General features: G+C 34.8%; 2 protein-coding genes across 2 annotated transcripts in view; one reads left to right on the forward strand and one right to left on the reverse strand.

Annotated features, from left to right (window-relative positions):
• The window catches only part of LOC126968410 (innexin inx3), a 35,724-nt gene extending 8,302 nt beyond the window's left edge, over positions 1–27,422 (reverse strand). Inside the window, exons 1-2 of the mRNA XM_050813430.1 lie at positions 27,175–27,422; positions 14,127–14,312 (exon numbers count right to left, since the gene is read on the reverse strand). Coding sequence (XP_050669387.1) covers positions 14,127–14,289 — 163 coding nt within the window. The 5' untranslated portion in view covers positions 14,290–14,312; positions 27,175–27,422. The remainder of the gene's footprint in view (positions 1–14,126; positions 14,313–27,174) is intronic.
• Positions 1–27,683, forward strand: part of LOC126968175 (dedicator of cytokinesis protein 3) — an 83,541-nt gene that overhangs the window by 18,011 nt on the left and 37,847 nt on the right. The window lies entirely within an intron of this gene.

Here is a 27,683-nt window from a genome sequence, read left to right on the forward strand (position 1 = left end):
GAATTATTAATACTCTTATTGTTTTCAAAGGTGAAAAGAAATACCGAAAAATGACAGACTTGTCTATGATAATTAAGAAGGTATAAGATTGATAAGTGGCTTTAACCAACCAAACTGATTTGATGATTGAACTTAAAGCCTGTGTTTGACATGGTCCAAACTAATGTAATGTAATTCGCTTTGTCTGCATTTAAATAAACTAAACTGTCCGGGCGAATTTCACGTAATTTAGTATAGATATATCCTGAGATTTTGTAGGGAATTGGAACGTAGGCTACATTTATCCCCGATAATTTTAAGAGTTCTCTAGGGAAATCCACGCGGACGAAGTTAGGTCCAGTATTTTCTTAATATCGTAGAGTAACAATAGCAGCTTGTTATTAGTAACAGCAGTTACAGACAAAAAATCTCAATATGCTCATTAATCTTCAAGCCATTCATTAAGCTTCTGCCTACAAGCTAAAAATAATATTTGCTGGACATTACTTGTATATGGTAGTTGTATTAAATGTGAGTCAACATTTTAGATACCAACTTTCTAATTACGATATTAACGGGTTATATAAGTTGTCTATTATGAAACCAATACAAAAAGTCGCTAGGTGTATACATTTCGATGGATACTTTCAAATGTTTCATTTTTCTCCTTCCTTTATTCGAACTTCTTATTTTAAAATAAGTTTTATAAAAGAGTTCTTTATTTGAAATCGCAATTAATTTTTCATCGGTAACATTAGTGTTAATTTTGTATGTACGTATACATTTAACGTCAGAAACACTCTAAAGAGATAACGGGTAAAGTTAGAACAAAAGAAAATAACTGCATTCTCCATACAAAATGCATCAACCAATTCTCTAACCACAAATGATCGACTACAGTCAATATTTGTTGTAATAATTGTTAACACAGCGTTAGTATTGAATGAACTTGTTTTAGTGTCAATACTTTGCATGTCTACAGTCTACAGCTTTTTTATCTTTAACTTTTCTTATCCGTCAATTTATATAAATAAAATGGTCGAGGTTTCAAAGACTTATTTCTTAGACATTTGGCCTATCTAAATCATTCATCAAATATTGCGATATCTTCATTTAACATAAAGTTATTAAAGTTTTAAAAAACAACGATTTTAATGAGCACTGCGTGCTTGTTCATGTGTGTCCGCAGAAGAATACTCTGATATCAGCTAGTTCTATAATATTTAGTCTCACCATCGTACGCACTTGGCGGTTAACATTGTGGGAAACTTAAAGTTTAGTGCGAGTCGCTCTCACACACGAAGGGCTTTGTACCTTCGTACAAGATACACCTCTCTACTTTTAAATTCTTTGGAAACATTTTGTGGCCTCATAAACTGCAAAAGACAGCTGTGTATATATTACTATAGCCGATCCGAAATCCAATTACCAGAACCCAAAAAATAAAAGCCTTACAGAGTTAGTCTCCATTGCACAGGAAGATTTTGCCTTTGCACGGCTATAGTATGGGTACTACAACGGCGCCTATTTCTGCCGTGAAGCAGTAATGTGTAAACATTACTGTGTTTCGGTCTGAAGGGCGCGGTAGCTACTGAAATTACTGGGCAAATGAGACTTAACATCTTATGTCTCAAGGTGAGGAGTGCAATTGTAGTGCCTCTCAGAATTTTTGGGTTTTTCAAGAACCCTGAGCGGTACTGTATTAGCTGAACGTCCTGCTCATCTCTTCCCTTATTTTCATAAAAAAACAGTTATCTATTCTCTCGCTGCTAGAACAAAAGATTACCACAATTACCGTACAAAATGCTTCAACCAATTCAAGAACCACAAATGTTGAACTATAGACAATATTAGATATTGTGTTTGTTTACCTTAGCACTCCATTGTGTAACGTTTGTATTGAATGAACTTGTTTCGTTTTCTGGTTAGTGCATTGTGTCGTACGCGTTCCCACGCGTCCTCGACATTGCATCCGTGATCGTTGCGGATAGACTAATAGCAGGTAGTGAACCTGTCCCCATCTGCATAATTGTATTGGCCGTGACTCTTGATCACCTCATAATCGTGTACGAAACTATTTACCCAATATTCACTCGAAAATCCAACAAAAGAGACCTTGCTGTGTCCGTAAAACCAACGCTTATGCGTTTTAATAATGGAACCGTTTAGGTTTTTATTAATACTATATCTAGCGGCAAAAAGTAAACAAGGATACTACGTATGCTCAAGTTTTTTTTTTCAATAGTCTAGGATACGAATAGGAAGCGATTTTCATCCATCCGCTTTATGTATGAACATTATCTTAATACATGAGTGGATGTCCGAAAATTCTGTCAATGCTGTCATTTATTAAAAATTTAAACGGACGGCAAAAAAGTTCTTTCGTAGACACACAATCTTATATGACAGTGTGCAAAAATTGATTGAAATTGGTTCAGTAGTTTAAAGAGTTCATCGCGGATAAACAACGTGACACGAAATTTTTATGTTTGAAGATAAAAATACTAAAATTATCACAAGTGAGTGTCCGAACAGTTCTGTCAATGCTGTATTTTATTAAAAATTTTACCGGACTGCAAAAAATAAGATTTTTCCCAGACACACAACCCTAACTAACCAAATTTATTCATGAAGTGATCAAATCACTGGTTTGATATTCTACGTTCAAGTGCAATTCTTAGTAAAAATTATATTTTAATATTTGTTCCTTCTTTATAGTCTTGACAATTTTTTTCGGACAGCGCACGCCTGTTAAATTTATATTTAATCAATCATCAAATCTTTCCTCAGATAAAAACGGATGAAGATTGACTGAATTGTGAATGTTTTGGATGAAAAATGTACTATAAAATTAACAAATTTCATAATACTGTGTACCTATAATAAAGGACACTGTATAAAACTTCTATATCAAGGCTAAACTAGCTTGGCTAAGGATTTTGTACTTTTACGTTATAACAGTAATGTGTAGTAAGTCTTAATTATACCCAAAGGATTGAAAGTGTGGAAGAGACTGTGACGAAAATTGGAGAACTACACACAGAGTTTTCTTTGATTAACACGAGTGTTACTTGCTCTGAAAAGACCACAACGTCAGGTTAAATAAATAAATTAGAAAAGTAGTTACCATAACACACGTTTTAAACAAAAAGTATTTTATTTAAATTGGACGACTTATTTTTTTACACGCGTCTCATTAGCTTCACCTGTGTGTATGTTTGTTTGTAACCGACTCATTTGGGCGCGATTTTGACCCACTTTAAAACGGCCAGATTCGTAGATTTATCGAAGTCCGATGACAATTTGCAAAATAAGATTTTTGTTAAGTAATTTATATTATTTTTCATCTATAGTCGATAAGGCAGGAATTAATGTTCATTTTAAATTTCAGCCATTAACTTATCAACCAAAGCGTATTTTTTTATTTCATTACAAACACTATAAGACACCGTTAATATAAAACATGAAATTGGGAAAGATTTGTTAGACAGGAGACAGTTGACTGGTTATAGGCCTGACAAAATGAATGACTTTGTATTAAAAGGGATTAGAACTATTGTTAATTATAGGTACTGATACACAAATAAACCTTTTCTGTCTTGATGTCTGTTTGTCACTATTACGCATACAGCGAATTATGATGACCACAATTGTACTTGATTCGTCGAAACTGATTATTTGGGGAACAGAGCCATTGTTTTGCAATTTACCTAGAACTCTCCATTGAAGTTATATGATCAAAATAACAATACCGTGTTTCTTTCTAAGAAAGTAGTGCCACGTGATATATTTTAACATTGTATTTTTTAATGGAACTGCTACACTAATAACAGCAAAACCTCCGCTTTGTTTGTCTTTTATTATGAATTGAGTTTTTCTTCCACGTACAACAAAGCTGTGGACTTAGCTTCCTTATCCGGTATTTCCAAGATTATATTACCTACATGGGTAGGTACCATGAAAATTTTGGAAATACCGAAGGCATAATATCGCGTGATCGTTCTCCAACAAGATGGACCGACCAAATTAAAGACTCAGTCATCCACATTCTCCACGGTTGTAATAGACAGGCTGGAGAATTCGGTGGAGGCAGTTCATCCGCTACAGATGCAACCCTAATACTGGGCATGATCCTCAGACATGAGAGACCGACCCTAGAGAGAGACATTTTAAAAATCACGTAATCTTTTCTAAGAGGCCGGCAACGCTCCTGTGATTTCTCTGCTGTTACAAGTGAATGTTGGCGGCGGTGATCACTTAACATCAGGTGACCCCTACGAGGGTACAAACGAGCGCTTGTCCTCCTTTTCCATAAAAAAATGCATTTGTTAGTTGGCAGTAAATAGAAGAAATTTTAATGACCGACTAAGTCGATTCTATAGTAGGAATACAAACGCTTCAGGCCTGAGAAAAACTTAGTGGTACTATATGTATATATGTATTTTATAACGTCCATATATTTTTTGCCACACAATAGTTTTTGAGCTACGCACGTACATACTATTCAACGCATTATAACGCGATCTTTAAAAAAATGGAACTCATCAGAATTTGCGAGTAAATCCGAAAAGTTGGTTTTGAACAAATAATTTGTGTATTTCGGCACTATAAGTCTTCTCTTTAGTAATTATATTATAACATTAAAATTGTGATTTTGTGACTGTTTGATGCCAAAATAAAACAAAATTATTTTATAATAGCAGATTAAGATTAATAAATTGCGATATTACAATATGTACATAATAATATAAATACGATAAAAAAGATATCTGCTGACGGAAACAAGATGAAACCAAAGGAAGCTAAGAGCTTAGAAAAACAAATGGGCACACCTGATGTAAGAGTGGATACTAGGTTGAACAAATACTTGTGGTCTAAAGGTGTCAGAAATGTACCATTCCGAGTTCGAGTCAGGCTTTCCCGCAGACGCAATAATGATGAAGATTCAGCACACGAACTGTTCACACTGGTAACATATGTTCCAGTTGCACCAATCAAGGGTTTACAAACAGAAAATGTTGATGCCAGTCAAGAATAAACATAATAGTTAATATCTATTGTAACAGTATTTGGCCATATTGTATGTAATTCATTCGTTTTAGAGCAATTGTATGCGTGATTATATTATGTTCTGTTGTGTACGTACAAAGCTCGAACGACATTGAACTACATAATTCTTGTATCACAACAAATCCGGTGCGTTTTGTATTCTAAGTTATATACGTCACAACAATATTTAATGATTTATAATTAATTAACGATTGTTTAACGACCTCAATTTGTGAATGATTAATACTAACGGTTTTTTATTAATGAATTGGCACGCTTCGCTAATCAGATTGGGTTTCAATTAGATTAATTTAATAGTAGTATAATATAATATATATGTAATAAGGTAATCTATATATGTATAATGAAAATGGTCTTGCTTGAGGCTCAATCATGCCTAAACCACTGATTGTATCGAAATGAAACTACCGCCATTCGATGCGAAATTTATCCTAGATGATTTATGGCTTATTATTACACATTCCTACGTTCCTTCATAACTTCATTTTCTTTAAAAATTAGCCGGGAACGGCTAGTCTAATATATAAAAATTACATTTGTTCGTTTGTTCATTTAATACGCTGCCATACCGATCCGTAAACGATTCACTCATGTCTTCACTTATCTTTCTCTTCTGCTTCATAGATTTTTGCGTTCGTTACATGTAGGCCCGGCCTTAGAAGATATTATACAATATCGGCCACGACAAACCCCCAAGGCACAAGTGGGCGGCTCCTTTGCACAGGATGCCGGCTAGTTTATGGGAACCACAACGGCGCCTATTACTGCCGTAAAGCAGTAATGTTAAAACATTACTGTGTTTCGGTCTGAAGGGCGCCGTAGCTAGTGAAATTACTGGGCAATTGAGACTTAACATCTTCTGTCTCAAGGTGACGAGCGCAATTGTAGTGCCACTCAGAATATTTAGGTTTTTCAAGAATCCTGAGCGGTACTGCATTATTATTTTAATAAAAAAAGGCAACTTATAATATCAATGTCTCACCTAAGTATGTTATTTCATCACGAACGTTTAACCGTCGAAGTAAATGATAACGAAGCTAGATTAATTGCTCCTTAACAAAGAAATATGATGTAATTGTAGACGCTATAGGAAACGTAACACGAGTTTAATAAAACGTTCTACATAAAGGAGACGAGCGCCGTATCTCAGCTGAGCCGGTCACATGCTGCTAATTGCCATGTAACGAGCACTTAGCATACTTAGACCGTTTATCATTGAATTAGGAGTTAGGGCCGATACAGTTATGAGAGTGTCGGAATATCGTGATGCATTAATAAAGTTTTGCTGAGCGATTTCAATAGTGACACATTACTTATGACAGTAAGAGACGAGACAAGCAGGAAGTTCTTCAGCTGATGACAATTGATTCGCCGTGTCAATTATTGCAGTGCCGCTCAATGTTATTAAAAAACCCAAAAATTCTGAGCGGCATTACAACTGCGTTCGTCACACTTAGACAAAAGATGTCAAGTCTCATTTGCCCAGTAATTTCACTAGCTTCAGACCGAAACACAGTAACGCTTACTTACTGCTTCATGGCAGAAATAGGCGCCGTTGTGGTAGGTACCCTATAATCGGTGCAAAGGAGCCTCCCACTGGTAAATTAAAAAATAAATGATAAGAAAATAAAAGGTATGCTGCAGAAGATGCAGATAGAACCTACACCTTTACGCAACGAGTTTTGGGCCATCTGATGGTAAGGGATTATCGCCGTTCACATGGTACAAGATTTGATCCAATCCCTTGTGAACATATCAATCAATGAGTGGTATGTTACGATGGTACAATCTTACAGTTTCACATGTTTCGGCAGGTTTAACTAAACATGCAAATTAATTTAGTACAGTAATACTAGTTGTCACAACAATGACTTAAATTTTAGAATATTACATAGTACGTTACGTTAGTGTAAGTTATTGCTGATTTTTTTTTAATTTTTATTACGTCAAATTAAAAATAAATAAGGAGTTGTATTTCTACGGCGTTGTCTCAGTGGGTCATGGTGAGCGTCTCACAAGTGCACATGTCGTTCGTATAGGTATAATTGTTCAACTTACGAGAGAACATCTGTTAATAACCGTGACGATAAAGTTAAAACAGATGTTAAATAATTAAAACTTAGAATGGATAACGAGACATCTGTAATAGCCCAAACACATGATCGGATTTGGTACGGCAGAACCATCGCATGCGGTCGCATTGTCTATCGTACAAAATTATTATTACTAACGTCCGGACTGTATTAGCGCCCACCAGACCGGCCGATAGTTCGGCGTGGTTCGGCTGTACCAAATCCTACAATGTGTTTATGCTATAAGAGCGAGGCTCCGAACAATTGCCCTGCTCGCCACCCAAAAAGACCTCCACTGCCAGAACTGACGATGCTCGAAAAGAGGAAAACTGCTCATTATAATTATAGTTTCTGTTTACGACAAAACCACAAAAGTGACGTCAAAGAATATCCCCCGCATTGTATAGGACTGGGAAAACACATGGGATTGAATCATGCGCTTGCGCATAGCCATGACGAATAAGTAGTAAAAGCTGTCTAGATAAGGTTAACAAATATTTTGATCTATTGTAAATCTGGATAACATAATATACCTCTTTCTTATCAAATCCACAAATAGCAGGAACACCTAGTTTATTATTAAAATTGTTGCGTTTGCAAGTTATATTAACTATTGATTTTAGTATTATTAATTCTACTTGAATTCAGGGAACAGAATTAACAACCTAAGCAGACTGCGGTTTTTTTTTAGGTTATAAGAGGATAGATGTTGCTTTAGGGCTATTTTGTCGCTCTATTTCTATGTATGAAAATATAATATGGCTAACGAAACTTCAGTTTCACTCGATGAAGCATCACGTTAGGAGTTAGTAGCTATATTAAAACGCATCCAACTTAGTGTTATATATTATGCAATTCACCTGTAGTGGTGTTACTATTCGAATACTTTTTACAACAAATATTTAGATAGACCTTAGATCATTAATATGTCTACATAGACGACTGTGAAAGCTGTGAAAACGTCAAAAAAATTGAGGTTGGCAGTTAACCTCTAGCAATGCACTCACATGAACACAAAATGACATACAAAACGCGAGTGTAAGACGTAGCTTGTCACTCACACTAGAGCATAGGTTCTCACCGTGGGCGATAACGCCCCCTTGTGGGCGTTTGAGACTTTCGGGGGGGCAGTAGAAGACCCAGAGAAAATTAGGGGCATTGAGATGGCGCAGATGGGGCGTGGGAAGATTAAAAAATATAGTCTAAAAAGGCAAAAAAATACATGAAAATACTCTAGAAAAAAATATATTCTCAAAGTGGGCGGTGAGCTAAATAAGGTTGTGAAACTATGCACTAGGGTAATAAACCTGGCCTGTTTTCATCGGTCGTCTAGCAGCAAGAGGCTCTCTATTTAGACGCATAAATAATCTTAGATATTTACTATAGCATAATAGTGTAGAACATACTAACAGAAGGTCATGTTCGTCTATCACTTTGAACAATGTACTATGCATATTCTTAATATTATATATTTAACGACGATGCGGGAAGATCATTAATATTCACGCACCGATCGGTGAATACCTAAATGTCAGGAATATTTACAACGCATTGTCTCTGGTATTTTAAAATCAATGTTGCCATATTGCAGTGTGTTGTAACATCTGACATAAAAGTCGTGGTTGCTTGACCCAGAATTGGAGGCTTATAAATCCGAGCCGGATTACGTTAAGCTTGGCTGTAAAGTGCTATATAAAATTTTAGCTTATATTATGTTTTGTCCAACAAGAAATAGAATGATATAATAAAACAATACTGTTACTGTGGCGTGACTTTCAAAGAAAATATATCTCTCCTTCTACTACACCAGCACAATAGAATTAATTGCAAACCCAACTTCGAAATGAACAAGTCATTCTAATGTCAGACTGATTTGCAGATGTTCAGTAATTCAAAGTTAAATAAACTTTAATCAATTACGCTTAAACTAAGCGCTGTTGAATTGTCACTTTAAATATTTCTTTTGAATTACTGAATCTACCATAATATTATGTTCGGAAAAAATTGCAATCGGAGCATTGGCGTTTATTGGTTTTCTAGCTAGGTAGGCACTGTAGATCTAACAAGTCGTAGTTGAGCTTTGAAAGTTGCAGTAGCGCAAGGAAAAATTTTATGAGTAGATGTTCAATATGTTAGTCTTTTTACGATGTTCGTAAAATAACGGAACATAACTAAACTAAATTAACTTTAATACAATATTCATTAGGTTCATATTAAGGTAGGCACTGCCTAGTTGCCTATATGATATGCACGCCCCTGCTCGGGAGGAAAATACAAGGAACTGAATGGCCACGCTTTTCCGAACGTCATATTTTGACTTATTACTTTTTTTTTCAAGTCTAAGTTAATGGAATATGTTAGAGTCTCTTGCTGTTAGACAACCGATAAAAACAGGCCAGGTCTAAAACTTTAGTGTGCGTGATAAGCTACGTCTTACATTTTGTGTTAGTGTGCAACATTTTTCAACGTCTTCACAGCTATCATAGTCTATCTCGACGTATAAATGATCTAAGCCTGTTATTATTCTCTAGACTAAGCTATGATGTACATTTCGTTGCGTTATCAAATCGAGCACAAGAAAATATCGAGGTTTATTGCATCGAATGGGTGCCTTGACATAATCATAAGCCTTAGCAACCGTCGTTATCGCATTAGCTAGGTGCAGTGTTTTGATTACAGCCACCTGGCTTGCAGATGTGGTCTCGGTAAACGGCTAGACATCACGAACTGCACAGTTGCTATAAGAAATAGAAATGCTGATTAAGATGCACTTTGTACCTTTAATACTTTTATATAGAAACGTACTGTGATGACGTAATAACTACTAACAGACTCATTTTATTGATGATTATATTATAGGAAGGCTTGTATATGATGAATGTAACTGAAACTTTAAATCCGAGTCCGATTTACTTGAATATTTGCAATACAATATTATCATAATTGGACTCATGTCTAATATATATAAATTACGAGACACGTTGTTTAACCGCGATGGACTCCTAAATTAATGAATGGATTTTAATGGGGATTACTTCATGGAGTGTAGTTTAGTCCAACTTGAGAGATAGGATAGTTTTTATTTCGATTTGGGACCCATAATTATTTTTATTTCCAATTTTTGTTTTGTATGGACATATTTTCTATGAGAGAATTTTTTGACGCACAGTTTTGACAGTTCTTCTGTGAAACAATTTCATTATAGCAACAGGGAGCATTTTTTACGAAATAATTCTTGATGTTTTGAAAAATTATTGGTAAATTACTATAAAACAGTATTTTTTTTATTATCTACAGAACAACGTCTGTCGGGGCAGCTAGTATAGAATAAATGGAAATGGATTTTAGTCAAAAATATAGGCGCGCTTTAATAAAGAAGCTTTTTTAATACTTTCCCTAATATGAAGAGATAGTTGTATAGCGAAATAAAGTCCATTTGTTTTATTACAAAAACCTACTGTATAAATCTAATGTTCTTAGATTTGTTTTAAACTATTAATTAATTTCGTGTTTTTACTATACCTATTTGTAAAAATTATTCTAAAAATTGTTTAGCTGTCTCATTTAATTATAGTCAATATACTATTTGGTCCTTGTAGTTGTAATAAAATAACACAACAAATATATTTTTGTTTGTGTTTCATAATTTTATAGATTAGCTCGTAAATACAAAAGTAATATTAAAACGTATTTCTTTGTAAGATAAAATTCAGTCATTGAACTTTTATTTTGCCTCATATTTCAATGGAAACTTTCAAGTATAATTATTAATGGATTTGTTTACAATAATATGAATAGGAACAGGCGATAAAGGGGCTATAAACTATGCTGAAAGGTGATTAAGCGTGCTTCTGTAGTAACACTTAACTCTCAAGTACCAACACACTTTTTTCGACAGTAAACAGGCAAGTTGCATCCCACTAACACTTGACCCTGTATAACAAATTCATTTAATCTTACATAATTATCATGACTTTGTAAAATATCTAAAAAAATCTGCGAAATTTGAAGAACATGTAGTGACTGTTACTGAAAAGCGAATATTGAGTTTGTTTAATGCCATTGTAGATTGTAGAAGATAATTTGGAAGAAGTATAAGAATGGTCAACCTAGGCAGGAAAAAACCTATCTACTGAAAGTTTTTTTGAAGTTACTAATTCAAATTCAAATTCAAAAACACTTTATTCATGTAGGTCACGGAAATGACACTTATGAATGTCAAAAAAAAATTGTTTCTTATTGAATTTACCGCTACTTCGTAAAGGGTTGAGCTAATGAGAAGAAGTAGCAAGAAACTCATTGCCACTCTTTCAAGTCAAGATTTACATTTTAATTGTTTTACAAATCATTCAATTACAATATATGCAAAGTGACGCAACAAAAATGCTCAAATGTCAAAAACTGAAAGGCTTACACGAGTAAGTCAAAAAAAGTACCTTTAGGTATCTAGATATATTTATAGATAGTTTGAAATATTGGCAAAATTGTATCTTTTTTGTTTATATTAAGTTGACAGTTTCCATCGACAATAGAATTACCAGCTCTAGGTATACATACTAGAGCTTCCGCTTATTGGACTGTCTGCGATGTAATCACACCCGCCCACGTTTAGAACTTGACCCCTCTAGACAGCGGTAACGTTTTTGTATTACATACTAGTTGACCCAGCAAACGTTGTATTGCCATATAAAGTAACAAGAAAAAATCAATAATTAAATTAAAGTTTGTTTTTTACCTCCCGAGAAAGTAAGAAAGATATAGAGAAAAACAAAATTGTTGTATTTATTTAATTCCGAGCATTTTCATATAATTATTCACCTTTTAAACCTTCCCTGGACTTCCACAAATAATTCAAGACCAAAATTAGACAAATCGGTCCGGTCCAGCCGTTCTCGAGTTTTAGCGAGACTAACGAACAGCAATTCATTTTTATATATATAGATGTATGTATTTACGTCTGAGAGGGACAGAGATTAGTTAAAATACTACTTTTTGAGTTAGGCGTTACTTTGCGGAAATCCATAATTATACAAATTATTTAAGTTTTCTTTATTGTTAATTCCGCCAATATTTGTCTTTAAAACAATTCGACACGTGTTGTCTCGCCAAAATCAGCGACTGATTTTGGCGAGACAACACGTCCTGAGGATGCCTCGTGTAGAGGCGAAATACGTGTCGAATTGTTTATTTTTATAATTAAAATACTACCACAAGATCTTTATAAACATACTCGTCATTATATAGCAATAAATAAATTTTAGGTGAGAGTTATGACATTAGTAAGTCTTTTGTGGGGAAATGTGAGTATGTATTACTTTTACAATATGATACCAGAAAATGTTCAAAACAAATGTATTATGAAATTGAAAAGAATTGTCCAAAAACTAAGTATAATAAACATAATATCGCCGTTAGGCTGTTAAGATTAGAAATTTGATTGTATCGCAATTTTATAAAAAATAAGAATCCTGCTGATTTTCCTGCACTCGTACATCTTAGGTCTAAGACTTTTATTTTGAATTTGTTTGTTCAATAAATGATTTCATATCCTATTTTGTATAAAAGTATTTTAATTTTGAATATTGCCTTGCTCTAAATTTGGCCACCCAGCCTGTTGCGACTATTAAGCCATATTATATTATGTTAAAACGTATTATGATAGTCTTTATTATTGTTTCTATCAAAAGAAATTATTATGATTATTAATAATAATATATCTAGTTACGCCATTTTGTCTATTGTTACTTTTATCCATACTTTATTTTATCAAGTCAATAGTTATTGCGTATAAACGCAGTAGTTGAGTGGGCCAAATCCTCAATGGTTTGGTCGTAATGTTTATGTGTTCAATCAATTTGCTCTTTACGTCTCAATTTCGTTAACTGACAAACACGTATCGAACGGGAATCTGCTGAAATGAGTCATCTTTACCGTAAGTTTTCATGATGTTAATGCCAGACGGTTTGTGTAACAATGTCTAGGTTATTCGGTCAGGTATAATTAGCAGGTCTCTGAATCAGTTAGCTGAAACGTTATATAGAATATAACTGTCGTAGAAGCTATGTTATTATAAGTTATATTATAGGAAATTATTATATTATATATATACTAACTAGCTGACCCAGCAAACGTTGTATTGCCGATATTAAAATCGCGATACAAAGTAACTGTTGATCGTAGATGGGTGAAAATTTTAAGTTGTATGTATTATTGAATGCTGACTCATAATCAAACAAATTTAAAAAAAATGTAAAAAAAAATAAAAAAAAAATTTCGGACCACCCTTAACATTTAGTGGGTTGTCCGATTCTCAGAACTGCCCAATATGCACTCAATATTTCATGAGAATCGGTCAAGCCGTTTCGGAGGAGTTCAATGTTTAACACCATGACACGAGAATTTTATATATGAGATTATTATATATATATATATATATATATATATATAATTCCTTATAAAATGCTCACAGAATACCTTTATTTATTTACGGTGTGTGTGGATGATGCAGCTACTGTACTCAATTAGTTTTGTTTTGTATAAATTTACATTTACTTTTTTGTGTTAGGCATTGACTATTTAACGTTTGAGTATGTTTGTTGCATCACTTTACATATGATATAGTAATTGCAAATGATTTGTAAAACGATAAAAATGTACCTAAAACTTGATTTAAAAGAGTGGCAATAAGTTTCTTGCTACTTCTTTTCATATCTCATATCATACTCAACACTTTAACGAAGTAGCAGTAGATTCAAAAAGAAAAATAATTATTTGACATTCATAAGTGTCAGTTCGATTTGATTTGAAAGAGTATTTTTGACCCTGACCAATGTTATTGATTGAAATATAGAGTTAATCGTCCACAATGCGGTTTCCAATGCCAATTCCACGTTAAACTAAAAGCCGATAGTGTTCCTGTGATTAGTTTTGTGTAGCTGGAGAGTATAAGTGGCTGTAATTAGAATCCACCAGGTTATATATAAAAAAAATCAACAATCAACTTACCGATCAAGTTGTTCGCCGTGACGAGTATACAGCACAGGAACATGATGGCCGATGTAATTCTGTAGTGCATTCGAAACACCATGTTGTCAATGACGGCCTTGTCGATGAGGTAGCGGACTTTCACGAAGCCCGCCACAGCGGACGCCATACCGAAGATCGCCATCTTCGAATGATCTTCTTGTTATCCTGTTCAGATAAACATATTATTTGTAAAATAAACAAAAATATAATACTAGACACAGATTACAATACCATCCCCACGATCTGAATGTGTGGCGTTCCTCCACAGTGCGGTTTTCAAGGAGCTTTATACTACAAAGCTGTGGAATGAGCTTCCTTGTGCGTGTATCAAAGAAAGCGCGTAGACCTTACTTAAAGGCCGACAACGCTCCTGTGGTGTTGCAAGAGAATGTGGGCGGCGGTGATCACTTAATATCAGGTACGCTCGTTTGTCCACCTCTTCCATAAAAAATATAGCAGTAAACTTGAAGTTGATATGCTGTTTTTGTTCGGGGCAAATAATTTAAGCTTAGCTTCGTGATTTGAAGAAACCTATCGCAAATATAAAGGGCGTGTGAGTACCTATTGCATGTTTCTGCGTCAATTTATGAACATCGACTGTGTTTTATACTGAACGCTCATAAAAAAAAAATTAGCAATGACTAACCATATACTATTTTTGTTACTTTCAATAACACAGTATTCGTAAATTCCCCAAATGAAACGGTGTCGTTAGATTATAACCATACCATACAGTCGCGCATCCATAATGAATCAGCGCTCGAACGGTAAACCTTGTTGCCTTTGTTTTTTAACTCTACCCGCATAATTGAATTTTACTTACGCTCGTGTTCCGCATACTATTATTATTCTAGTGGAAATATATTATAGAAATCTTAGATCATTTATACGTCTAGATAGACTATGACAGCTGTGAAAAAAAATTACATACACGCGCGCTAAAGTAATAAACCTGGCCTGTTTTCATTGGTTGTCTAGCAGCAAGAGGCTTTTTATGAATTTTATGAAAATAATCCCTTATTTAAGACGAGCTGGACGTTCAGCTGATGGTAATTGAAACGGCCTGCCCACTACAATGCAGTGCCGCTCACGAGTTTTGAAAAACCCAAAAATTCTGAGCGGCACTACAATCGTGTCACCTTGAGACATAAGATGTTAAGTCTCATTTGCCCAGTAATTTCACTAGCTACGGCGCCCACCAGATCGAAACACAAATGTTTACACATTACTACTTCACGGTAGAAATAGGCGCAGTTGTGCTCCCCATACTCTAGCCGGCATCCTGTGCAAATCAGCCTCCCACTGGTACTGGCTCTATCTAGAAGTATAAATTATTTAAGACAGAAATTACAACACATACCTAGTCACATGCATAAGCATGAAAACATTGTTAATAATTAAACATACCAATTCCAGCCTTCTCAATCATTGACCTCGACTTATTTAAGAGTTTCGGCTTCTTCACGCCCACGTCGCATTATCTGTACGGGTGCCTCGCGTTTTTTACATACGTTTTTTATAACCCGTTCCATTCGAAGGTGATAAATTCTTATACTATTTATAAAGCGTCGCCTTGCCGGACAGTTTGAAGATGCAGTGTTTCGAATACGTCTCAATGAGCGAGTTACCTACGGGCTAAGGGGCAATTCATCATCTCAAATAGATCTAGCCTTGAACGTTTGTTGGTCCTGTTCCTACGCGATGTCGTGTGGCATATATTTATTCGGACTATTCATTAAAGGAAATCGACTAATTGGCCACTTGTTGTATTTTTTTATGATTCTTACCGGTGGAAGGCTCCTTTGCACAGGATGCCGGCTAGATTATGGGTACCACAACGGCGCCTTTTTCTGCCGTGAAGCAGTAATGTGTAAGCATTACTGTGTTTCGGTTTGAAGGGCGCCGTAGCTAGTGAAATTACTGGGTAAATGAGACTTAACATCTTATGTCTCAAGGTGACGAGCGCAGTTGTAGTGCCGCTCAGAACTTTTGGGGTTTTTCAAGAATCCTGAGCGGCACTGCATTGTAATGGGCAGGGCGTATCAATTACCATCAGCTGAACGTCCTGCTCGTTTTGTTCCTTATTTTCATAAAAAAAATATGTGAATGTGACCTTACGAGGTGATAACCCACCTGATGTTCATCGGATTAATTAGTTCAAATATGATCAAGGTTTATAAACACATCTTTATACAATCTATGGTCATTAACGGCCGTTCCCAATATACTATCTACAGATAGAGATAAATTACTACCTTCTTCTTATCGTCTTATATTGGGACGCGTGAATTGCAATTTCCATACCAACTTAAACTATCGCTGGTAAGCTATACGTCCTCCCATTGACAGACAGCGTGTACGGATAAGGTGACTTACCGTCGATAAGTTTATTGGGACAGAAAAGTCAACGATATATACGATTTTTGTCCTAAATAAGAGATAGACTTAATATTTATCTATCTTTATAGATAGTTTATATGTATCTACTATCCTATTCGTTAATATTATAAATGTGAAAGTTTGTATGTCTGGATGTATGTTTGAACTTCTTTAACGCAAAAACTACTGAATAGATTTTGATGAAACTTTATAATAATATAGCTTACACACCAGAATAACACATAGGCTATTATTTATAAATCTATCGCGTGAATTATACTTTATATGGCTAAACAACGTTTTCCGGGTCAGCTAGTACTTACATATAAATAAAATTGGAGTGTCTGCTTGTAATATTGAAGTAATCGTTTATTACTGTTGTACATGTTTATGAATGTACATACATCAAAATATTTTTTTTAATTTTTGTCCGTCTGTTTGTTCCGGCTAATCTTTGTAATGACTGGACCAATTTTGACGGGACTTTTATTGTCAGGTAGCTGATGTAATAAGGAGTAATTTAGGCTACGTTTATTTTAGAATAATAAAGTAATGTTGAAATGTCCAACAAACTGTTTAACTCTAAAAATACTTTTTATAGGGCAAAACAACGTTTGCCGGGTTAGCTAGTCTTAAATACATTCGAAGTCTTTGTTGGTCAAAGAACAAGCTTCTAAGCAATAGCAGGTATATAAACGATTACAATATGATACTTCTTATGCCGTAAGACCAATGCATTTTTCCCTGTCCATTCAATATCATCTCCGAAACAGCTGGGAAAGAGTCCGTCGCTAGCAGACCTATAGCTACTATATATTACTAGCAAGTAGCGTGGGCTTAAAAAAAAATAAACGAAATCTAAGATTCTTTAAAGTAAAATGGGCTATTTTTAATATCGATAGCCGAAGCGAGTCACTAGTTTAATAGTAAAGACTGCGCTGAAGACGAATGTTTCGCCTGCGCAGGGCACGCTCAGGTCGTCGACCGGCCGCTGTTCGACTCCTGTGTTTGCCGCGACCCCCCCCCCCTGCCCTCGACCTCCCGCCGCTGCTGCTTCAACTCTCCGAAGCAGTCTGATGCACCGCGTGGCAGCGCGAATTTACGCGGAAACCAGTTTCGTCGGTTTGCTAAGCGACAATCCTTAACCGCTTTGCACGTCCGCGTCTCTAGTAACTAAATGCTTTCTTTCATCTTGAGACTTGTCGTTGATTATAATCTCTTGAGTAACAATCAAATATGACGTAATTTGTACATGTTATAGTTAATATCCGGACCACCCAGCCTTGCTCGGATTTTTTAGTATGTACACAACTTGAACAACAAAAAAAAGTAATAGGACATCTGGTTTCGAACCGGGGTCTTCTGCTTTCCGAATCACCCAATGTCCCATCTGTGCTATTATTGTCTTGTATATAGTGGCGAATTTTACCTTTGTATTCTAATGTTATTGTAGGTGTTTCTCATTAAAACACGGATAAAACAACATTTTTTTAAATTGAAACCTAGCTAGATCTATTTATCGCCTCCGAAATCCCCTGTATACTAAATTTTTCAATCGTTGGAGCCGTTTCCGAGATTCAGATTGTATACAAGAATTGGTCGTTTAAAGATATACGATATTGTACTTTGGTCACTTGTCTGTTTGTCACCGGTGACCGGGCACGCGTCGTCCGATCTAAATGGGTTCTAATTGTATAAGATGAACGAGAGCGTCGATACAGCGTCCCACATTGAAAGATCACAGCCGTGAGAAACAAATCTGAACAGTAATAATAGTTTCTTTTATACCGACGTTCATAATGACACTTTAACCAAGTTCAAACGCGCTGAACCTTCTTGTAATTATTGTATTTTGAATGAATTTACAAATAGCTGTGCACACATTGTGTAATTCTGTAAATCTAAATTTCTATCTAAAGCCATTGTCTTGAATGTCGTTTCGTGAGATGAGATATACTCGAGTTATTTTATGCGATTGTGATTAACGACCATACTATTTACTACGGATAGGAATGTCGTCTGTTTGATATAATTAACCCCTATTGACCCCTCATATTATTATCTCTCAGGCTCAATATTATTTTGATGTTCTTTGAACATAACTTCGTATTTTCTTGTATTAGTTAAGGAAGTACAATCTTAACTGACCAACAGACTAATTCAAATTCAAATATTTTTATTCTAAATAGGATATAATGTTACTTATTGAAAGTCATAAATTACCACCCATTCGAAAAAGTTTGCCTCAGACCTGAGAAGAACGGGCGCAAGAAACTCAGCGGGCTTCTTTTTTTTTATAAAATATGGTTTCAATGTAATATCATACAATAAAATTTGTAGTATAATAGCCTCAGGGCGGTCGCTCCATTCCCAAATCCATAACTTTATCTTACCTGTTCTAAAATAAAAAATAAAAGCCAAGATAGAAATGCGAACTTGTATTGTTGTTATGAAAACATTTTACATGTATAAGTAGCAGTTCTGATATATTTTTAGATGTTTTTTTTCGGTTTTCCTCCATATATAGTTACTTACTACGGTCTACCTCATTATGTCTATTAATGTCGCATGAAAATGAAAATGATCCGTAGTTTTCGAGTTTTGTTGTGTTTCGTCCTCTATATACATATAATTCTCGTGTCCCGGTGTTTGTTACCTAACTCCTCCGAAACGGCTCAACCAATTTGTGTGTATATCGGGTAGATCTGAGAATCGGCCAACATCTATTTTACATACCCCTAAATGATAAGTGTCACCCACCCCTAGCTAGTTGTTTTAATTTTTTTGACAACTCTTTTTATTTTTTATGATTCAGCATTAAAAATACATACAACTTAAAATTTTTACCTATCTACGATCAACACCTATTTTTGTATCGCGATTTTAATATTATTCTATTCCAACCACGTAATAGAGTTTCAAGATGGCAATCGAATAATTATTATAATGATTATTATAGTACGATAAAATTTATGTACGATATATTTGGTAGGTCTGTGAATCGTCATCTATTTTTTATACGCCAAAAATTTTAATTATCGTAATTTTTTATTACTTTATATGGCGATACAATGTTTGCTGGGTCAGCTAGTAATATATTATATAATATTGAAATTTAATTCATTAATATTACAATATTCAGTGATGCCGTATCGTATCCGGCGAGTGTTTCAGATTACTTCGAGTTTCCACGGAGATGATATCAAGTTCTGCGGAAGTTGATGCACCACCGGGATTGCGGTTAGACGGCTTTGGTTTATGTTTCAGTGGCATGATACCGGAATATTGCAGATAATATTTGACCTTAAGAAGACACAGCAGAACCGACGTATAATAGTATGGATAAGTTACATAATAGCTATATTTTTACTCGGAAATGAAACAATACGTTTCTATTTATATATCTATGCCTAGCTGTTGATCGCCCGTGCGCTTCGCTTCACATAAACAAATGCAATGCGTGCATACAAAATTTCATATTAATACTTAAAATCTGTCGTTTCCTGACGAAGCGCTTTTCCCTGTTTTTGTAATGAAAAAATTTCACAGCAGAACTGGCAAAATGTGCGTCAAAAATTAATCTTGTAGAATTAAACATACAGAAATACAAAATTGAAATTAAAACATATGAAAGGTTTACGAATCAAAATAAAACTATCCTATCTCTCAAGTTGGATGAAAGTGCACACAGTGTGCGAAATTTGATTAAAATCGGTTCAGTAGTTTAGAGAACAACGTGACAGGAAATTTTATATATAACTAGCTCACTCAGCAAACGTTGTATTGGCTTATTAAGTATTAAAAAAATCATTAAACATTTTGGGGTTTAAAATAAAATATATAAAAATGGATGACTGATTCTCAGACCTACCAAATATATCGTACATAAAATTTATGGTATCTACTACAATAATCTTTATATTCGATTGTCATCAATCTGCATGCAACTCTATTGCGTATCTGTGGATGGAATAGAATAATATTAAAATCGCGATACAAAAAGGGTGTTGCTCATAGACGGGTGAAAATTCGAAGTTGTATGTATACTTCAATGCTGAATCATAATAAAATAAAAACATTGTAAAAAAGTTATGTAGGGGTGGGTGGGTCACCCTTATCATTAAGGGATATGAAAAATAGTTAGTAAGAAACACCGGGACACAAGAATTTTATATATAACTAGCTGACCCGGCAAACGTTGTTTTGCCACATAAAGTATAATTCACGCGATAGTTTTATAAGTAATAAAATATTGCCTATATTATAGCCTGTACATCATTTTGTTCTATTCTCAATAATTTTTGCAGCGCACGCAAAAATAGGTTTTCGATTTTACACCTTGTGTTACAAAATAGCAATTTTATTACGGATCCCTAATTTTGAAAAAAAAAACATAGCATATAGCCTTCCTCGATAAATGGACTACCCAACACTGAAATAATCATTTAAATCGGACCAGTAGTACCAGAGATTAGCGCGTTCAAACAAACAAACAAACAAACACTGCAGCTTTATAATATTAGTATAGATATAAAGATTATTATCTGTCGTGATGAATATATGTACTTTTAAGCTCCAATCTTTCGGGCCTTTATCAAGTGTCGCAGATTCGAATGTGCAGTCGCCAATCACTGATAAGCGACTTACGATGCGGGATATGACTCTTGGCCGATGATACACATTTTGTTGGTTAATTACAACTTAAAATTTTTGTTGGTTTAGTTATTCAAAGTCAAAGTTAAATAAACTTTATTCAATTAGGCTTAAACTAAGCGCTTTTGTATCGTCACTATTTAAAATATTTCTTTTAAAATTCTGAATTTACTATATTGAATTTCAATAGAGTATTTTAATAATACATACCAAATTAGTTGGAAAGATGCTGCATCCAATATATGAATCGTGTTTAAATCATATCAAATATTTCATGAAAAGAAATAAAGAATTAACTGTATAAATGTAAATTATCGTATATTTGATGCATCAACCTTTAGAGCTTGAATTCGTTGTTTGTGAAAGCATGCTTCGTGAACATGATGGTCGTGATAACTGTCATAATTAGTAATCGCATCCAACACATACAATGATTTATTACTAGATGATGCCCGCGACTTCGTCCGCGTATATAAAGGTTTTAAAAAAATAATAAGCAAGTTTAGAATTGAAGGTTATCTCATGTCCTATTCCAGTTCCGGTTCCCGTTTTCGCTCCTGTTCCTAACATATAATATGATATGAATCTTATTTCGAGGAAGATTGCTATGACAAACTGAACCTACTATTGGTATAGTTATAGCTCATCGAATTTCAGTTTTTCATCCCAAATCCCGCGGAAACAATGGATTTTTCCGGGATAAATATGTAGCCTATGTCCTTTCCCAAGCTCTAGTCTATGGCTGTATCAAATTTCATCAAAATCGGTTTAGTAGCTCTAGCGTAAAAGCGTAACAAACTACAAACATACATTCACATTTATAATATGAGTAGGGAATTAATGAAAAGATATGAATACGTCATCTCCAACAGTTATTTTACCAGTGGGAGGCTCCTTTGCACCGGATGCCGGCTAGATAATGGGTACCAAAACGGCGCCTATTTCTGCCGTGAAGCAGTAATGTGTAAGCATTACTGTGTTTCGATCTGAAGGGCGTCATAGCTAGTGAAATTACTGGGCAAATGAGACTTAACATATTATGTCTCAAGGTGACGAGCGCAATTGTAGTGCCACTCAGAATTTTTGGATTTTTCATGAAACCTGAGCGGCACTGCATTGTAATGGACAGGACCTATCAATAATTATCAGCTGAACGCCTTGCTCGTCTTGTCCTATTTTCATAGAAAAAAAAATACGTCATCTCCAAAAGTGACAAGGAGCCAGATGAAGAATCCCTTAAATGCTTTTCTCGTTTATAGAAGTAGTGGCGCGTTCTCAAAGCAGATGCAATACTAAGATGATACAATATTTTGTAAACAAAGTGTGTATCGTAAAACTTGTATAGCTTAATTGGCACCGCATGTGATGAATACTAAATGAGAATTATCGACTGCGACGATATTGTTTTGTTTCAGTGAACCATTAGAGTTCGAAACAAAATAGGTTACTATCAATTATTCTCTACGACTTGATCAGTGTGCGGTTTTACATGGACACTGTGCTGTTGAAATAAATTAAAATACTAGCCCTCCCGCTTCGCTGAATTTTAAAAGGAGATAAATTAAATTTTATTCATCTTATTACAATTACAATAAAAATTAGTAGCCATAAACCATCTAGGATAATTTTGCATGGTGGTAGTTTCATGTCGATACGATCAGTGGTTTAGGAGTGATTGAGCGTCATACAAAGACCAATTTCATTATATATATATATATAGAATATAGACTAGCTGACCCAGCAACGTTGTATTGCCATATAAAGTAAAAAAAAAAATCGATAATTAAAATTTTTGGGGTATATAAAATAGATAACGACCTTTTCTCAGACCTACCAAAAATATCGTACGTAAAATGCGTATCTGTGGATGGAATAGAATAATATTAAAATCACGATACAAAAATAATTGCCAAAAACATATTTAGGGTTACGAAAAATAGATGTTGGCCAATTCTCAGACCTATCCGATATACACACAAATTTTCAAACAAATTAGTTTAGCTGTTTCGTAAGAAACACCGGGCACGAGAATTTTATATATAAGATATAAATCGAGACATTAATTTATTTGTTTTGGAGCTTTCATATGATTACAGTTACAATCGCATATTAAAATGTGGGTCGTGAGCTCAAACAACATAGTAGTAGATATACTGTTACATTTTGAAACAATACGGGAATGTATAATGTTTCACAGGAATGAGTGACGGAACAGGCAGATGCAGTATCATCTACCCATAACAGTACCAATATGACATCACAAAAAGACAGTATACTAGCGTTTAGATGACCTGACAGCCCGTATGAGTTGTCAGTGTGTGAGTTAGTAAGTGGTTTAATATTCAGACTACTAAGGAGCTAATGCCTAGCGTTTTCTATCTTGCTGTATCTCCGAAGTCCACCTTCGCACGACACGCCACAAGTTAGGATATCATCCCCCACCATCTGGTTGTGTGGCGGTCCTCCACTGTGCGATTTTCAAGGAGCTTTCCACGTATTACAAAGCTGTGGAATGAACTTCCTTGTGCGGTATTTCCGGGAAGATACGACATGGGTGCCATTAAAACAAGCGCGTACACCTTTCTTAAAGGTCGGCAACGCTTCTGTGATTCCTCTGGTGTTGCAAGAGAATCTAGGCGGCGGTGATCACTTAACACCAGGTGACCCGTACGCTCGTTTGTCCTCCTTCTCCATGAATAAAAATCTCCGTTAGAGATATGTTCTTCTCCCTGACTGGCTTTCTTTGTCTATTCACTAGTATATTGTAAGTCTATGGATGCAACCCCGATGACGTCACACTACACCTGTCGCCCTGTCCCTTTTTGCCTGTATTCCAGAAGACGTCTCAATACGTTATCCGTGACTTAGTGTATCGCTGTCACTGTCAACTGTACATAAGAGAGACAAAATACTCGGATATCGTATTGAGACCTTACTACAATACGTACGTTTAAGTCTCATGTGGCATAAGAATAGTATTTTAAACCGTATTTTGTGTCAGAAATATTCCTCAGACCAATAGTGCACATATAGTTTATATTTTAACTTTAATGCGTGACAAGCTATGTTACACTCGCGATTTGTATGTCACTTTGAGTTAGTGTGCGTGCATTGCTCAAAAACAGGTTAACTTTCAAACTCAATTTTGTTGACGTTTTCACAGCTGTCACATCTAGACGTATAAAGGATCTTAGCTAAGTAATTTGCACTTCCATAGATAAATAGTCACATTAAATCTCTAATAAGCAATACTATCAATCTAAGATAATATTTGTGCTAATTCTTTATGCTTACAGCCCAAGGAATATTTAGAAATAGACTGTTAGTTAATTCCCTGGAGCCAAACAGAATTTCTTTCTCAATAAACCATTTTCATACGCAATGTATAAAGTGATTATCGGTAGTAAAAAGCCATATGTTATAAGAAGTTCTCGTACATCAATACACCTGTTTATAATTATCATGAGCGGGTCACAGTTGAGTGTATTCTGTCACGCACACCGACCACAAGTTACAAGTGAGCATTCAATGAACTTATTGTGGTTTACACTGTACTTAAGTTATTGAAACAGTTTTGAATTGACTCACGATATGAGTATATCGATAAGTGTAAATGCCACATTGATTATTTGTAAGATCCTAATAATTGTATCTACAGCACATCGCTGCTAGACATGTAAAGGGTTTTCTTTTCTAATGTCAGCAATCAATAAAAAAAAGTATCCTTTTCTTAAATGATTTCACTCCAAACCTAATACAAAATTGTAATACTTAATATTGCATGGTAAGTAAATGGCGTAAAATACATCAAATCGCTTAAGGTGTAACAGGATTGCTTAGTCATTGGAATTTATTTGTCACAAGAACTTACAAAGCGATTTAGCTGCTCATTGTTTACACTGGGTATCATTAATTCGAAATGAGTACATTAAAATAATAAACCTGGTCTGATTTCATCGATTGTCTAACAGCAAGAGGCTCTATCTAGACGTATAAATTATCTTAGTTATTTACACTCCCACCACCATTACCTACTTAAATTTATTCTCGATACAATGTTGTAAAAATCTCATTCTCACTCCCATCGATAGCTAGCGATATTGCATTGCGAACCATCTATTTGTACTGAAAATCCTTGACCTGATGTTAATGAATCCTTAATTATTGATGATCATTAATAATTGATGCTATAATGCTTACGAAGTCAGGGTTTTCCGAACAAAGACAGTGAAAGAGAAGTCCTTTTCCTTATTGTTCGTGTTTTAGCTAAATCTTAGTCACACAAAATGTTAACAACTTAAAGGAAGATGGGAAATTTTCATAAAATATGTCTTTTTTAATCATTTTCGAAGTTTTTACACGTTACTATAGTAAAGCTCTAAACTTAGAATCAAAGTTTTCGTATATAAAATAAAATTTATAATTTTTCGAAACATTCCAATATCTGTAGTAATTTTGCTTCAATGTTTTGAGTTCTATACTCAAGAAAGTGAAAGTAGTTTTAATTAATGAAACTAAGGAGTTCTAGTAATGTCTTGGATGGGTAATCAGTATTCATCTTTTTATTTGATAATCGACAGGAAAACCTTTGATATTAGAGCATATTGGATAAGTAAGTAAGTAAATTCACGGATTGCTATTTATTAGTCATACTAAAATATTAAAATTTACCTGTTTATATAAAAACGTTATTCATTTAATGAACCATGTCATGTATTCTCTTAAAATTCTCAGAATAACATTCACTATTGGGGTCTTATGCATGACTCGCTTTTGAATAGGTAGATCGTGAGTGTCTCCGTGGTAGGTACTCTGGTAATCGAGGATTTAACATGGTGAAATAATAATTCACCGCCTAATAGGGAAGTGGATGTCGATTTGTTAGCCTACATACGTATGCGACTTCTATTCATGTTATAATCTTGTTTGTATATGTACGATGAAAAAATAAGTTAATAACTGTTTTGTCATTATATTGAATTAAAAATATATAATACTAGCTGACCTGGCAAACGCTGTTTTGCCATATAAATTATTTTTATACTTAATACTGTTTCTTGGACATTGCAACATTATTTTTCTAAAATAAACGTAGCCTAAGTTACTCCTTATTTCAGAGATTAGCCGGAACAAACAGACAGACAGACAAAATTTAAACAAAAAGGTTATTTTGGTCTGTATATTCATATTCATGTAGTAAATAAAATACGGTTATTTCAATATTACAAACAGACACTCCATTTTTATTCAAATGTATAGATAAGCTATACCGTAAACGTGTAAAACAACGTTTGCATTATTTTAACAAAATTAATAACATTCGACTTTGATAAAGGTAAGTAAAAAATTGTCTGAATATATTATGAACAAATTAAATTGCTTGACTGACAACCGAACATACTTAAATTTAAAATATAATAAATTCATAACTTAAATGGCATCACTTGGATATCACACTGTAAACAAATATTATCTTATGTAAACTAAGTTATAAGTTATAATGTGACGATAAGTTATTTGGCCATGTGAAGTACGTATATAATATCTATTAAGCATTTCTCACATTGAACCAACCGATTTTATTAAAAAAAAATAATCTTATCAACATTTTCATTCAAATTTCGAATCGCTTTGAACATTGATATAGCTGTCTAAAATGCTATGCTTAGCTGTATTCTTTTCGTCATTGTCTATTTCTTTTCTGACAATATAACTGTATCCAACCTTTTAAGTACAGGTAAGCTCTACCTGGCAAATGAGGATCTACTCAAAATATTAAGATAATAAAACCGAGTTTGACTCACAACTTTGGATAGAATCTATGGTTTATTCACACCCTCTAGTAAGAAAGAGGGTACACAAAAAGACTCGAAGACGGTGCGCGAGGCTTTTGTTCCTGCACATGCTCATAACGTATGCCGTCAAACTGCATTCCGTAGTTGTCGATAGCCGCTAAGCGCGTCCCAATACTCCGAGCTTTTGTGGAATTACTTACCTTTTTTGAAGTTAACTGTCAGTGTAGCCGCACAGATTTCGTCAAAACTCGCCGCCGTCTATCACAGCACAAATTACACTAGCACTTGGTTATTTTCTTCGGAGTCGTGTTGAGTTTACGTCATGCTATTCGGCACGACGAAAGGGTTGGTAAAATTTTGTGTAAAACGAGTGGCTCGGGCGGCGATATTGCCGCTCACCACAGCTGCTGGTCGGGTGGGAACGCAAACTGGAACTGGAAAGCGCACTCGATCTGCCGAGTCGAGCATGTATCACTACCGCGGACCGGCAGCGCGTGCGCAACCTATACCCGTCTCACTCACACAACCGTATAACTCACTACTATCTGTCTCTTTCCATTTAAACCCGTGTAAATGCACAGTAGTCAATTTCGAAAGCCCATCGGGGAACGAGTTCGGTCCGTCGTTACTTCATATTGCGTTTTCTCCGTAGTTCGCGGACAAATCGCTTCGTTTCTTATTATTTTTTCCTGGTGATTTTGGTTACCGG

This window comes from Leptidea sinapis, chromosome 15, assembly GCF_905404315.1.
Source record: "Leptidea sinapis chromosome 15, ilLepSina1.1, whole genome shotgun sequence".
NCBI lineage: Eukaryota > Metazoa > Arthropoda > Insecta > Lepidoptera > Pieridae > Leptidea > Leptidea sinapis.